Source organism: Haplochromis burtoni, unplaced genomic scaffold (genome assembly GCF_018398535.1).
Source record: "Haplochromis burtoni strain Fernald_Lab_line unplaced genomic scaffold, NCSU_Asbu1 Contig_245, whole genome shotgun sequence".
NCBI classification, from domain to species: Eukaryota; Metazoa; Chordata; class Actinopteri; order Cichliformes; family Cichlidae; genus Haplochromis; species Haplochromis burtoni.
In genome coordinates, this window is record NW_024582606.1 from 817,719 (window position 1) to 832,614 (window position 14,896).

The 14,896-nt window shown below is 41.0% G+C and overlaps 1 protein-coding gene across 2 annotated transcripts; it reads left to right on the forward strand.

The window, feature by feature from the left end:
- The first annotated feature begins 464 nt into the window (after nt 1-464).
- Nucleotides 465-14,422, forward strand: lrrn1 (leucine rich repeat neuronal 1). Of its 2 annotated transcripts, none has more exons than XM_005947560.2 (2): nt 465-946; nt 11,289-14,422. In XM_005947560.2, the coding sequence occupies exon 2, from the start codon at nt 11,436-11,438 to the stop codon at nt 13,587-13,589; it is 2,154 nt and encodes a 717-aa protein (XP_005947622.1). In that variant the 5' UTR covers nt 465-946; nt 11,289-11,435; the 3' UTR covers nt 13,590-14,422. The 2 variants fall into 2 exon arrangements, with proteins under 2 accessions (XP_005947622.1, XP_005947623.1); XM_005947561.3 differs by lacking the exon at nt 465-946 and adding an exon at nt 963-1,671.
- Nucleotides 14,423-14,896: the final 474 nt, after the last annotated feature.

A 14,896-nucleotide genomic window follows, 5' to 3' on the forward strand; every position in this document is an offset into this window, starting at 1 on the left:
ATCACAGTATGCTTTACAGTATGTTTTGCAAGCCACGATGACATTTTTCATGATGACGAGGCTCCCATCTTAATTTCTTCCATCCACTAAAATTGAAATATTCCTGAGTTTTCATTAATATCTGTATCATAACTTATTTTAGGAACTTTAGAATCCTTTTTAGAATCGAACATTCAACTCAGGAGTCGATGTTCGGATTTAGAACATAATAATCATAATAATAATAATAATAATAATAATAATAATAATAATAATAATAATAATAATAATAATAATAATCCAAAGAATTCTCCCGTGTCCAGTAACACATTATATTGTCTTCGAGGTTTGCATCTAAAGGAGGCTAAAAGGGGAAGTTGTAGGTCCACCACTTCACCCCCAAACCCCCAACCCACACACATCCTCCCCCCCATGCCCCACGCCCCATGCTCCGCCACCCCGCCGCCCTCTCCTGCCTTTGTTCTCATCACAAGCCCGGAGCAGATGGTGCTCTGCTTTGCTTTGGCCGGCGGTGACAGACAGGCGCTCTCAGCCAATAGCCTGCTGGGTAATCAGCTGAGCGGTCTGGACAGCGCCAGGTGTTTTTATAATTTTTCTTCTCCCATCCGTAGGAGGAGGAGGTGCAGGCTGTGGCGGTGGTGATAGTGGTTGTGGCAGAGCGGAGGAATATCGGAGCGACAACGCAGTCGGTGGCGGGTTGCAGCAGGTTCAAGATCTCTGTGCAGACCACACCATGCCTCTCTCCGAGGCGCCCTGGGACTGATCGGATACTCGGAGCGACAAATCGCTGTAAACAGCCGCCAGCTGAACCCACCGGGATACCGGAATATGTGTTTGATGAGCCCCGTTCACTTGGCACCGGTGGCGTTTATTGTTGTGTGCTGACGCGTGTGTCTGGTTAAAGGACCCCGTGCGCTCGGGAACATCAGACTGGAATGCCAACAAGGTGAGAACCGATAGGAGGAGGGGAAGGAGAGCTTCCCTCTGCTTTATCGCGTTAGTTTCCTCTCATGAACTGTAATTTCTATAAGAAAGAAATGAAAACGAAGATGCCAGAAAGAGATTAGTGATGTTTGATGTGTGTAGTGATTCACAGAGTGTGGATATCCGTCTCCGAGACACGCAACGAGTTTGGGTATATTTAGGATGCAGACGCACTCAAGGGCATTTTTTTTATGCATGCAGTCTGGTTTCAGCCCATCAGTTCAGGTTTGCAGTCTTCTCTGAACACACGTGAGAGCGTTTAACCTTACAGTGCACGACACGTTTCGACTCTTATTACGCCTCGAATCTTATTCCACCGAAAACAAACTTTGATCTCGTTGCGGCACTTGCCGTGCCAGCGGGGGCTACGTGCGGCGTGCTCGGCGATGCGCGTGGATGTGATTTGCATATTAATGTTAAAGTGTGTCGGCAGATGTCTCGATCCCTCCGGTTTAAGCGAGAAAAAAAAATAGTCACCAGAGTCTCCTTATGAGGGAGGGGAGGGGGCCCACTGCGAAAGATGCTGTGCTGAGAATGGGGTTGCATTAGCGGGGGGTCCATTGTGGCTCACAAACGCTGCTTGTGTCGCTGCAGCTGTTGCGCTTTTGTGACGGGAGACTGCTGCCGCTTCCTTGCATCACTCAACTAAACTTCAGGCAGACGTGGGGTTCGCTGTAGAGAGTTCAGGTTTGTTTTTGAGTGTTTTAATGCGTGGAGTCTTGCGTAATCGCCTCACTTTTTCTTTATTTTTATTATTATTTATATTTCTGCTGTCTATGGCCTCTTCCCGAACCCAAAGCGCCCAGAGTCGTGTTTCCTCGCAGAGAGCTGTGGGTCAAATTAAAGTGCCGCCTCAGCAATTTAACATTAGAGGCTTCTCTGTGCAGTTTTTTTTAGTAGAGTTAATAGTGTTTAAAGGTTGGACATTCGCTTGGCCTTCCTCAGTTGATTCTTTCACTCAGATTTGCAAAGCAAACAGAAGGTCAAATCGTTCATCACAACCGAGTGAGCTGGATGAGGCAGGATCACCTGATTGATTTTCTTTTTCATGCCAAGGGAGCATCTGGTCTCACATGGACAAAGTGCGCACACACCACCAGGCTCTCTCTTTCTCACACACACACACACACACACACACACACACACACACACACACACACACACACACACACACACACACAGTCTCCTACTGTGCATATGTTGCAGGTGTCTTTCTCTTCATCTATCTCTGTGTAGGGTTTTTTTGTACCTGTTCATTTGAAGGACCACCACCACCACCGACAGTTAGGTCCCGAGTCTATAAATCAGGGTGGAGAGGAGGGAGCTGGGTTACTCACTATTATTCCTGTAAGAAGGGCTGAGGCGTTGAAGCTTTGTCTTCCACAGACAGTTTGGTAAAGACATTAGTATACAGGCTGCGTGCATGGTATGGTGGGAGGGCTTAAGTGATAGGTGGTAGTGTGTTATTAAAGTCCCAGTGTGGAGAACAGACGAGTGATAACAGAAGTTGGTTGGAGTGAATGGAAACTGAGTGCTAATCATAGTGAAAATCTGCGACAGCTGTTTTTGGTCTTCAGTGTCTCTCTTTCTTTTTTTAAACTTATTTTGTCCTGTTGTTGTTCCTTTTCTTCCAGCACTCCTCTCCGACCCGTCAGGGGCTTGACAGGAAAGAGTCTATTTGCTTACATAACACACTTAACTGTCATTCAACTAACATCATCTTTTGAAATAATTTAACTCCAAGTGCTGCAGGTTAGGTGTCACAGGTGCAGTTTAAGCTTTTAACTAGGCAGATTTACCAGCTTGGTGAAAGTAGGATCGTCATAGCAGGAAGCTCTGGGATTGCTTTCCAAATTCTAAAATAGCTTTGCTGGAGAGCTTCTGTAAAATTAACAAAAGCATAAAAGGTTGTATTTACTAGAATATCTGCCTTGCACCCAGTGTAGTTAAGGGAATTGGTGTAAAAAATGATGGCAGAAAATGACTCTTCTGTTGACCTTCAGTCTCAGTTTCATGTGAATCAGCGCTTAAACCACAGCATCCTGCTTTTCCCAGAATGTAGCTTGATATCAGGGATTTTTTTGTGTATGTAAGTGTTCAAAGCATGTTTCAGAGTTACAAAATATATTGTTTGCCACAAAGCTTTTTGTGTCCATAAACTGAAGTCCATGTGTAAAATTTATGGTGCGCACCTTTAATCAGCTTTGTAACTATAAAACATATTTTATATTTGCACGCTTTGATCATTTATGCTCTTATCACATCCTCTTTGACCAGATAAATGGCACGTATTCCCACATGTAAGAGTTTAATAAAACATTTGTGCATCTGGTGTGATCACAGTTGAAGAAGAAGTCTTTAGGATCATAGAGGAAAACCTGAAAAAAAAAAAAAGCTTTGACAAAACAAAGTATGAAAAAGGTAAAAAAAAAAAAAAAAAAAAGAGAAAAAGTTCTTCTCCCCAAAAAACCCTGGAATTTTTCAGGACAGTCAGGCTTTGATGTTATCCACTGATTTCCTTTATAAAACGTAGAACACAGCAGTAAGCAGCCCGCAACAGACGTGTGTAGTTTTGGCAAAGTTGACAGGAGTTGCCAGGCTAGAGCGTGCAGAAGGCAGCAATCCAACATCACACAGTCTTCGTACCAGGGACTTGGCTGATTAAAAGCTGATCCAACAGCACTGGACACTGTGTTCTCTCATACACCTGTCGGGTGATATTTAGAACATTTGTAGGAAGGTGTGTCACTGTGACTTTTGTGGAAATTAAATGAAAAGTACAGTCCTGTTTGTACTTTTTTCAGTCAGCACTTTGAGATCTTTAACAAACACATTGCTGCTGCAGCAGTAGCTTATAGGAACATCATCCAGTTATAACAGGTCATCAGTCATTGGTGAATTGCTTTTAGTCTTCCCATAAATAGATACATATGTAGAGGTGAGAAAAAAGTAGACAAAAGTGACATCAGTAACTGAACAAAGATCATCATTAAAAATAATTATCAGCACGAATGTCCTTGCAGCTTTACTGTCACTCTTTACTGCTTCAAAGTTGATATCTGTCATTCTCTTTGCTATTAAAAAGCCCATAAACAGGCTCAAGTTTAATTCAGTCCATGGAGACGTTTTATTTAAAAAAAAAATCTTCCCTATTATTTTTCTCATCGGCTGTTTTAAAAGTCGGGGGAAAAGCTGGTTTGAAAAGTGGCAATTATCGTTTTCCATCCTCAGAGGTGACATTGCTGATAATCCCATTTTCAGAAGACACTCCAAAACCCAAATATATTCAGTTAGCTAAGATTTAAATCATCACTGTGGAGACAGTTTCTGGTTAATTTTCTTTTGATTGACTATTCATTTGACTGTTTAGTCGTTTCAGCTTTTGTCTGGGTAATTTATCCTGTACTGGGGTTTTTTTTTGGGATCAGTAGCAAGTTCAAACCGCCTGTTTTGTGCCATTTCAACGTCTGCATGTCCCGCTTACTATAAGATGTCACTCACTGTTGTTCCTCCGAGACTCTGTTGTGTAATTCAGACTTGCAGTATGCATCAAATGCACTAAATGCAGATTTCTACACACTGGAAATCGTGGGCTTTCTGGCTGAAGGTGAAACAATTTTAAGAAGTGCAGAAATGAAGCTGTTGTAAAATAAATAATGCGTACATTCTTGGTGATGAAGTAGCCCTGTCATTTCCAGCCAGGGAAACCCTAAAGTGAGTCATCTGCTATGAAATCACTTGAGCCTTCACACTTGCTCATATGTTAATATATGGCAGAAATCCAGCATGGTGACTAATTTGTCACAGTGCTCTCCAAAAATACATGAACGTGTACGTAACACCGGCTATTTGAGACCCTGCAAGGAAGGCAAGTGAAAAGTGCGGATGACCTCATCATCCTAATAATAATAATAATAATAATAAGTTTACATTGCAAGAGCCGCCGAGGAAGGTTTAACCATTATTATTATTACATTATACAATATTATTATAATATATAATTATCATTATTTTGTTAACTGACATTTTAGGTAGATTATATTTTTCACTTCGACCTCTTGTTGTGTTATTTGTAGAACATATCGCTTCCCGTCACTCAGGTTCTCTCATCTAATTCAGGAGTGTTTTTGTCACCTCACTTTGGTTCCCTTTGTGTCATGATGTGTTTATAGCCACCCTGGGGTTGTTTATCTCACCTGCTCCGCCTGTAATTTGTTTTCCCTCATTTCTGTTTTATCTGTTTTTTTGTTTTGTTTTGTCTTTTTAATCCGTGCACACTAATAAAGTAAAACTTAAAAGGTGAACCTGGACCAGAAGGGAGAGTTCTATTTCAGGCTCCCGAGAGAGCCCTAATGCAAAACTCTTGTTATCCGTTTATTAAATCTCCTTTTCATATTTCGCATGTTACGCTCAGTTGATGTTACATTTAAGGGGAAAAATGCAATCAGACAGACATCATAATTTAGTAGCTTGAACGTTTTCAGAGAGAGACCTTTTGTACTTTATGACAGCGGTCCCCAACCCCCGGGCCTCGGACCGGTACTGGTCCGTGAGTCGTTTGGTACCGGGCCGCGAGAGTTGAGGCTCAGGTGTGAAATGTATGGTTTTCAGGGTTTTTATCGGTTTTCAGCTTTATTTTGTTATCGTTTTTATCGTTAACTCGGTTTTCCTGGGTCTTTTCACGTGTGTTATGAATAAATCTTCTTTTTTTCGGTACCGGTACTAGTTTTATTTTGTTGTATTTATCCGCAACACCTTAAAGGCCGGTCCGTGAAAATAATGTCGGGCATAAACCGGTCCATGGCGCAAAAAAGGTTGGGGACCGCTGCTTTATGACATATTCCACTGCACACACAGGAACCACGATTAAGTGCTCATCACAGACACGTTCTACAGATATTGATGCAGGGAAACTGGATGCATTATCAAACACAGTCTTAGCATATTAGCCAGGTCATGACCTGTGGCTCACCAGTTCCTGCAGACAAATGTGATATTTTTAGGGATGTGTGAGGTCAGATGTAAATGCCATGTGTCCCGGTTCCCATTAGAGTGTGAAATTTCAGTATTGCATCAAAAGTTTCTAAACTGACCGGGGTCGGCTTTTACAGCATGACAGACTCGGTTGTACTGACAGACTCTGTACCTGCCGCTATCCATGCTAAGTGGATGAGCTTCGAAGTTAGCCAAATAAATGGGACCCATCATAATAACAATGGGGAAATTACTTGTTAAAATATTTTTGAGTTAGAACATATGAAAAAATTAAGTGCACATTTGTATTTACTTTTTTCCTTTTGCCCCTCTCTCATCCCTTTTCCAAAAATTAATAAATTGCCTGTTGGTTTCAGCTTTTCTTTTGTATGTTTTGTAATCTTTGAGAGCTTTTATTGAAGCACACATGTGCAGCTGGTGAAAACGAGCTGTAATTGGGGGGTTTTTTCTTTCTTTTCTTTTCAGATTTATTTTTGTCTTTTGCCTTTATTCAAAAGTGACAAGACAGGAAAGAAGACAGGAAGGTGAGGAAACAGAGTTACAAAAAAACATGATTTGGCACCTGCGTGTACTTATTAATTTAATTATGCATGTAACAATTTGAACAAATGTTATAAAAGCCTCCTTTTCACATTCTATGTAATCTACATGTGAGCTATGCGCCTTGTTGTGATGCTTGAGTATCCACTGAGGCATCAGTGGATTGAGGGCTAACTAAACGGCGGGGTCAGCTCACTTTTTTTGAAAGGAGGAAGCTGAGTAACCGTGAGATACTGTGATACAAAAGATGGATGTGCTTTGCATTAGACACAGCTTAAATAACCAACAAATGCCTAAATTTCATCTTAATAATGTCTTGTCTTTGTGATGTGTCTCACCAGAGCATTGCACAGCAGAAATCAAGTCTTCCATAGATAATGTGCAGCTGTTTTCACAGGTGTCCGTTTGTGCCCACCCGGGGTAATTAAGTTAATTTCTTTTGGCACTATGAAAAAGTTCTGCCCTACCACGAGATGAGCTTAATGCATTTTGTCAAATCCCAGGAAATGAATCATTAAAGGACACTGCCAAGATCTGAAATTTAGAAAGCAAGCCACAATCCCCCATTAGCGTTAATAGGTGCATCTGGCTTCACTCTAAGGGCTGCTGTGATTACCATAAGCTCACTTTGCTAACTGCGTAGATATTGTATTAATAGACTTAACCCACTAATGATGAAGGTGGCAGAGAAAATCATTCAGTTTCCTGTGGAAGGAATTGTGAAACTGATCTTTTTTTTCTTTTTTGCAGTCATTGCATTGAAACCTATCTGAAGTGTGCCTGTGTGGGTAAAATGTGTAATTATACAGTAAAAGTAGTCATGAGAGCTGAAATGAAAAAGAGTCAAGCAGACTAATGAAAAATAAATGTGTGTCTGTCGAACAGTTGAGAAGTTTTGCAGTTCAGGTTACCGATGCATTTCTGTGAGCTGTGATGTTAAAACACCTACCCATCGGTGTGATGAGAAGGTGACACAAAACACTTCATAACAAACTGCTATTAATGTCTGAGGTGACAGAGCTGAAATCTCAAGCTGTGGCATTTGGTTCAAGTGTCCCATTCACAGGTTCAGAGGTACCTGTGGTTAAAACCTGGTTTTTCCTCTTTCCTGCCTTTGCTGTTGTGTTGTTGATTTTTCCTCCACCTCCTGGGTTCTTTAAGCTTTCCTGTGTATTTGTGCTCACAATTGACTTGTGCAACCTTTATCAGTTTTGGCCCCAGACATCTTTCACCCTGTGTTTGGAAAAAAAATCAGGATTCTGATATTTATGTAATTTTCACCTTTTACATGGTTGTAGATATATCAAAACAGCATTTAAAGTATTAGTTGTGTTTTATGTACAGTACCAAAAGGGATAAGAAACTTCTTAATCTTACATTGTATAAAGAGAACAAAGCTGACAAAGTTGTCAGCATTCAGCAGGCGGGGAGAATTTAAGATTATCCCCATTGGTGTTAAATACAGGAGGGCAGACAATAATATATTCCTACATCTGCCTTATAATGTTGATGTGTGGCATATTTTAAACATGTTTTGCAGTTGTATGTTGTAGATATGGATTTAAACACTGCTTTGAAACACGTCATTTCATTAGGATGACACTGATCTAACAGTGTCAGAATGGACCTTTATCATTAATTGTGCTCTTTTATGCAAAACAATTTCAATATTTACAGAACAAGTTTAAAAAGTTTACATATACTGTCATCATCTTTATCCATGTTTCTGAAGATATTCCCATGAACTCAGCTAAATCATTTTAAATACTGTATAACAACAGAACATTTAGTCATTGACCAAGTGACAAACAAGCACTTAAACAATTGTTTCTGTAACGAGATTATCCGTGCATTAACGCTGCTCTCGCGCTCTCTAGTCTTAGATTCCACTGATGTGCTGCTATTAATTAAAGTGCCAAGTGACCTGTTTCTCTCCTCTGGGTCTGATTCCAGTACACTACACCCAGCTAATCTGCACTTCATCATCTCCATCTGCCAAACCCCGACTGCGTACGCAGCAATCGTCACAAAATACCAGCCTTTAGCTTAAAAACAAGATCTGTCTCACCAATGCTCCGCCCTGTCCAAGGGGAATCCCTGGTATAGGCGGAACAGAGTCGCGTTGCTGTCTCCTTGGTGCTGTTGCCAGGCAGTTTGCATTCAGATGTATTACTCAGCTTTCTTGCTCGAAAGCCTCTTAAGCGGTATCTTCTTAAGCTGGTGTTGACCACAAAGAAGGTGGAACCATTGTGAAGGCTGCTGTGTGGCTCTACACTGGGTGGGTGGAGTCCTAAATAGACCTAATTAACTGAGGGGATAGCTTAAGTGTCTCTGTGGTTTACTGAAAAGCCACTGAGGACAACCTAATATTACTAATTAGCATTAGTAAAGATACAGCAGTGACAATAGTTATTAAGTGGGAGAAATGCATGTGTGCTGTAAAGATGTAAACAAATCGAAAATAGAAGAAAGGATGTTGAAAGTAAAGGTGCACAGCATCGCTTTAAGCCAAGTGCTAAAGTTAATGTGCTTACATTAATAACAGAGACAATGATAATGTAGTATTATCATAGCTATCATATTGGTAAGCCTTCCCATATCTTAGTTTAGCTTTTAAGTGTGTTAGCATTTGCTAACAGGCAGTAAGCACAGCTGAAGCTGATGGGAATTTCTTTACCTTTGTATCTGATTTTGAGAGAAAATACTCGACAAATAAATGAATAAAAAAAACCGCGTTGGATTTTAAAAAGTTTTGGCTCCACAAAAAATCTTACGTTTCATCTCCAGAGGCAAAAGGGCAAGTTAGATATATTTTATTGGCAGTGCATCCAATGATTATTGAGACAATTCACTCAAAACAGCAACCGTGGGTGCACTAAAAAAAACTGCCTGGAGCATCACCAACATAATCTGAATTCATCCAGTGGAAAAGTCAAGGAGTCAGAGTAAAGTTTCTGTACGGTAGCTACAATATTGAAGTCCACACCAAAGTCAGCATTATCAGTTCTAGATAAAAATGCAATGACTGTATTTCACTTGCTGTCATACACAATGAGGGGTCTAAAACGTGGCAGTGCTTTCAAGTAAAAGCTGCCAGATTTAATGCTCTATCTTCCAACTCCGTGAAGTAGGTGTTACTGCCATATGGGCTAGCAGATGCCCATCACACCACTTAAAGCTCCTACTCCTTAAACAAAGCGACTGCATGGCCAGATCAAGGTTTCTCTTCTTCTCACAACTAACAACCCACTCCTTGAATTTGTAGTCTTAAGCCTTGTTAGAGCTGAACAAATAAACTTTTGACATTCTTCTTTCTATATTCAGCTATTTGTGAAAAAAAAAAAATCCTAGGCCCGCTGAAATCATTTTTTTTTCATGTTTGCCCCAAATTCTGAATGCTGAAGACACTGCATTAAAAATTAAGCAGTGCATCTTTTTTTGTTGTTTTCTTTGAGGCTTGGCATGTACCAATATCTCACAGGGTGTAATGATGTTCGGAGAAGCTAATGATCGAGTCCTTATGGGCCTGTTGGAGAGATGAAAGCCCTCGATGGAATATGAGCTGTTTCCAAGTAGTTCAGAGCAGTGTTTTGTGCATGCATTGTAATGAGCTGAAATTGCATTTTCTCAAAACTGTTGATGCTGCACATAATGACAAGTCTCACAAGGATAGTGGAGAGGCAGTTGTTCTTACTTAATCTTCTGTCTTGTGTAATTGCTGCATTTATGAGAGACATTAACGATCTTTGATATTTCATTAATTCCTACAGATAACAAGATTAAGCAGAGGATACATCCATGTCGGGGTAACTGTGAGGTGTACTGTGACACAGTAGCGCTTTGACCTAAATGCTAATATCAGCATACTAACACGCCCACGGCAGCAACAATACTGATCTTTAGCGGGTATAATCTTTACCATGTACCATGTTATAATATAGGCTCACTTAAGTTTTAACATAAATTTCTGTATCATGTTTCATCCAATAGTGAGTGAGATATGCAAAAAGAACAGTCAGAGAGGCACAAAAGTCATTAAGGATATACTAGGCTGGTCTCAGTTGCACCTGTACCTTGCCCAAGCACAATTGCTACCCCCTCCTCCCATCCCCCCACTGGTAAGTGCTCACACTGCACCTAATGATTCTGGCCTGAGCACACTTCATGTTGTCTCAGCATTTCAACCCATTCTCTCCCACGCACATTCACGCTTTTGAGAAGTGCTCTTGCAGAGCTTAAGGAAGTTTCTGATTTTCTTTTAACATTTTGTGGCTTAATTGAGTCCATATTTGGAAGCAGTGACACACTGTCCTCTCACATGCCTTATAGATTTGTTAATTACTTCATTTTTACAAGGGCAGCTGTCATTGAGGAAGGATTTGGGTTCTGTGTTTGGTTGCTCAGTAATCACACTACGTGTATACTATGCTCAAGTCCAACTGAACATCATCTGGGCCAACATCTTCAAGAACTCTGGAGTGCAGTACAAAGATCAGAGGTGCTCGGACACAGTACCCATAGTGGGGATACACCCTAAGATCCATTTTCGGGGCAACAAAGATATTTGTAAAGCTTGAATTAGCACCAGTGTCTGGATATGGAAATAGTTGCTATTCCAGTCTGGACAACAAACCGGTACTGGTGTTGTCTTTTCAAATCTTAGGGCCAAGATAACAAGCTAGCTAAAAAGTATCAACCCTTTATATTCTAAAAGTGAGATGGAGATTATTTTCAGTATAATGACATACATGTTTTCTTCTTCTTTTCAGGTTATCCTGAAACTCAAAGATCCTGCTGTGAATTTCCTGAGCATTTGATTTCATGGACTTAAGGACATAATCTGTGGAAAGTCTGGTTGATGACTGTAACACACCGTTTTCCCAAGTCATTGGACCCACCTGCTGTCCCTCTCCATCATGGCTAGATGGAGGTTAGACTGCCTTTTTCTGGGCCAGGTGTTTATTGGCCTGATCCTGGTATCAGCAGGGTTATCTTTTGTCCAGAGCAATGAGTGCCCCCAGCTGTGCGTGTGTGAGATCCGACCCTGGTTTACCCCCCAGTCCACGTACAGAGAAGCCATCACTGTAGACTGCAATGATCTTCGTTTGACACGCATTCCAGGAAATCTTTCCAGTGACACTCAGGTTCTCCTCTTACAGAGCAACTATATTGCCAGGACCAGTGAGGAGCTAGAGCAGCTGTTTAACCTAACTGAGTTGGACCTATCCCAGAACAATTTCAGTAGCATTCGAGATGTTGGTCTTACCAATATGTCCCAGCTCACCACACTTCACCTGGAGGAGAACCAGATCACTGAAATGCCCGATTACTGTCTGCAGGATCTCAGCAACCTGCAGGAACTCTACATCAACCATAATCAGATCAACACGATCTCTGCCAATGCCTTCTCTGGGCTCCATAATCTGCTCAGGCTTCACCTCAACTCCAACAAACTCAAGACCATCAACAGCCAGTGGTTTGAATCTACACCCAATCTAGAGATCCTAATGATTGGGGAGAATCCTGTTGTTGGAATAATGGACTTTAATTTCAAACCACTGGGCAATCTGAGAAGCCTTGTATTGGCTGGAATGGATTTGACAGACATTCCTGGAAATGCTTTAGTAGGACTTGACAATCTTGAGAGTCTCTCGTTCTATGATAACAAGCTTGTCCGAGTTCCTCAGAGAGCACTTCAGAAACTACCTAACCTTAAGTTCTTGGATTTGAACAAAAACCCAGTGCACAAGATCCAAGAAGGAGATTTCAAGAACATGCTGAGACTGAAGGAGCTTGGTATAAACAACATGGGAGAGCTAGTTTCAATTGACCGTTATGCTTTGGATAATCTTCCTGAACTCACTAAATTGGAGGCTACAAACAACCCTAAATTCTCTTACATCCACCGCCAGGCCTTTCGTGATGTTCCAGCTTTGGAGAGCCTTATGCTGAACAATAACGCTCTGAATGCCCTCTATCAGTCCACAGTGGACTCACTGCCCAACTTACGAGAGATCAGCATCCATAGCAACCCTCTGCGCTGTGACTGTGTCATCCAGTGGATGAGCTCCAACAAAACAACAGTCCGCTTTATGGAACCTCTTTCCATGTTTTGTGCCATGCCAACAGAGTTCAGGGGTATGCATGTGCGTGAAGTTTTGCAGAATAACTTAGCAAACCAGTGCTTGCCCATGATTTCTCACGATACCTTCCCCAGCCACCAAAATTTGGACATTGGAGTGACTGTGGACTTGGACTGCAGAGCCATGTCCCAGCCAGAGCCTGAAATCTACTGGGTGACGCCCATGGGAAACAAGATATCCATCGACACCATATCTGACAAGTACAGCCTCAGTAGTGAAGGTACACTGAGAATTTCTCATATCCAAGTAGAAGACTCTGGCAGATATACCTGTGTGGCCGAAAACTCAGAGGGAGCTGACACTAGAGTGACTGCCATAAGGGTGAACGGCACCCTGTTAGACAGCACGCAGCTTATGAAGATCAATGTCAAACAGACCGAATCTCACTCAATTCTCGTTGCCTGGAAAATAAACTCCAATGTAATGACCTCTAACCTCAAGTGGTCATCTGCAACCATGAAAATAGACAACCCACATATTACTTACACTGCCAGAGTACCCGTGGATGTTCATGAATACAACCTGACACATTTACAGCCAGCAACGGAGTATGAGGTGTGCCTCACTGTCTCAAACATCCACCAGCAAACGCAAAAGTCATGCGTTAATGTGACGACAAAGCAGGCTACCTTCGCCGTTGAAATGTCAGACCAAGGGACCAACACTGCTCTTGCAGCAGTCATGGGATCAATGTTTGCAGTCATCAGCTTGGCCTCCCTGGGTGTCTACATTGCCAAGAGGTGGAAGAGGAAAAACTATCACCATTCCCTGAAAAAGTATATGCAGAAAACCTCATCAATACCACTAAATGAGCTGTACCCCCCCCTTATCAATCTTTGGGAGGCAGACAGTGAGAAGGACAAAGAGGGTTCTTCTGAGACCAAACCCAGCCAGGTGGACACCACACGCAGTTATTACATGTGGTGAGAGCAGCTTCGCAAGTGGGACACTGTTTTAGGAGCACAAATATACATATTTGCTTCTTTGTGTAAAAGTGAACTGAGCATTTTTTTTTCCTTTTCTTGTTTCTTGATTTATTTATTTTTTGTTCTCTCAGACTGAAGCGGGCGATGAACCGCCATTTTCAAATCTCTAGTTTAGCATACTGCCTTTTTACCCAGTTTGACACACAACACGGCAGCTTTGTTTAGCTTCCTGGACTTAGTAGTCACTGTGCTTTACTTTTAGTACTCGTTTCGATGAACACAGCATGAGCATCGTCACGGATTCGGTACGCGTGAGCAAAGGAAAAAAAACTGAAATCCAAGATGTTTTTGATTCGTTTCTCTGGCAAAACTGTTAGAGACTGTAATCTTTCTTTCTCTTGTAAAACAGTTTCACCGTTGACTGTTGTGCACTGAAATATATATATATATATATATATACTAATTTGTCTATCAACTCAAATATAAGCTGACAAAGTATGTTTAGACTTGATATACTGTCTATTGAATAATGTTAGAAATTCTTCCATAACGTTGTATCAGCTATGATTTAAGTTTCTTTTTGTCCGTTAAAATAACCATATGTTTAATTTAGAGTTTAAGTTTGCAGAGCCACTGCTGTAAGCCAGCAATAGAAATATGAATGTTATAAACTAGGTAACTAGATGTAAGGCTTTTTAACTTTCTTAAATACTTTGTTTCTTATTTTGCTATAATATGTCTACAATCACTGGTTTTGTTGTGGTTTACACACACCAACATGTTGTTCATTGAGGAACAAGTTAAATAAAATCTTTTTTCCTCACATTTTCTAAACCATGATTTCAACACCAAGCCTCTTTTTTTTTATTGCAATACCATTCATTTACCATTGTGTGGTGCATGCAGCCATCGATTAATCGATGAATGACAGACCGAAGCAAAGGTTTAACAGCCGAAATTATTCTTAAAGGGGAAAACTCATCATCTATTAATATCCTATGTTGGGTTTTATTAATATCAGTATGATGAGAATAGCTGTAGGTGTTAGGCTGTAACCCAAGTCTGTCAACACTTAGACTTGGGCTGTGTTGATGGAAAGAAAATTGAAGATGCAGTTATCATAGAACAATTTAAATTCTTCTCTCAGAAGACTATAATTACTGCACAATATGCCTTAGAGCAGGTACAGTAACTTGAAAAACCAAGAATTTAGTCAATCAAACCCAAGACAGTGGATGTTTTTGTTGCCATAGCATTCCCAAGTCCATAATAGAAAGAAAACACCCCAGGAAGTATAACATAATCGAG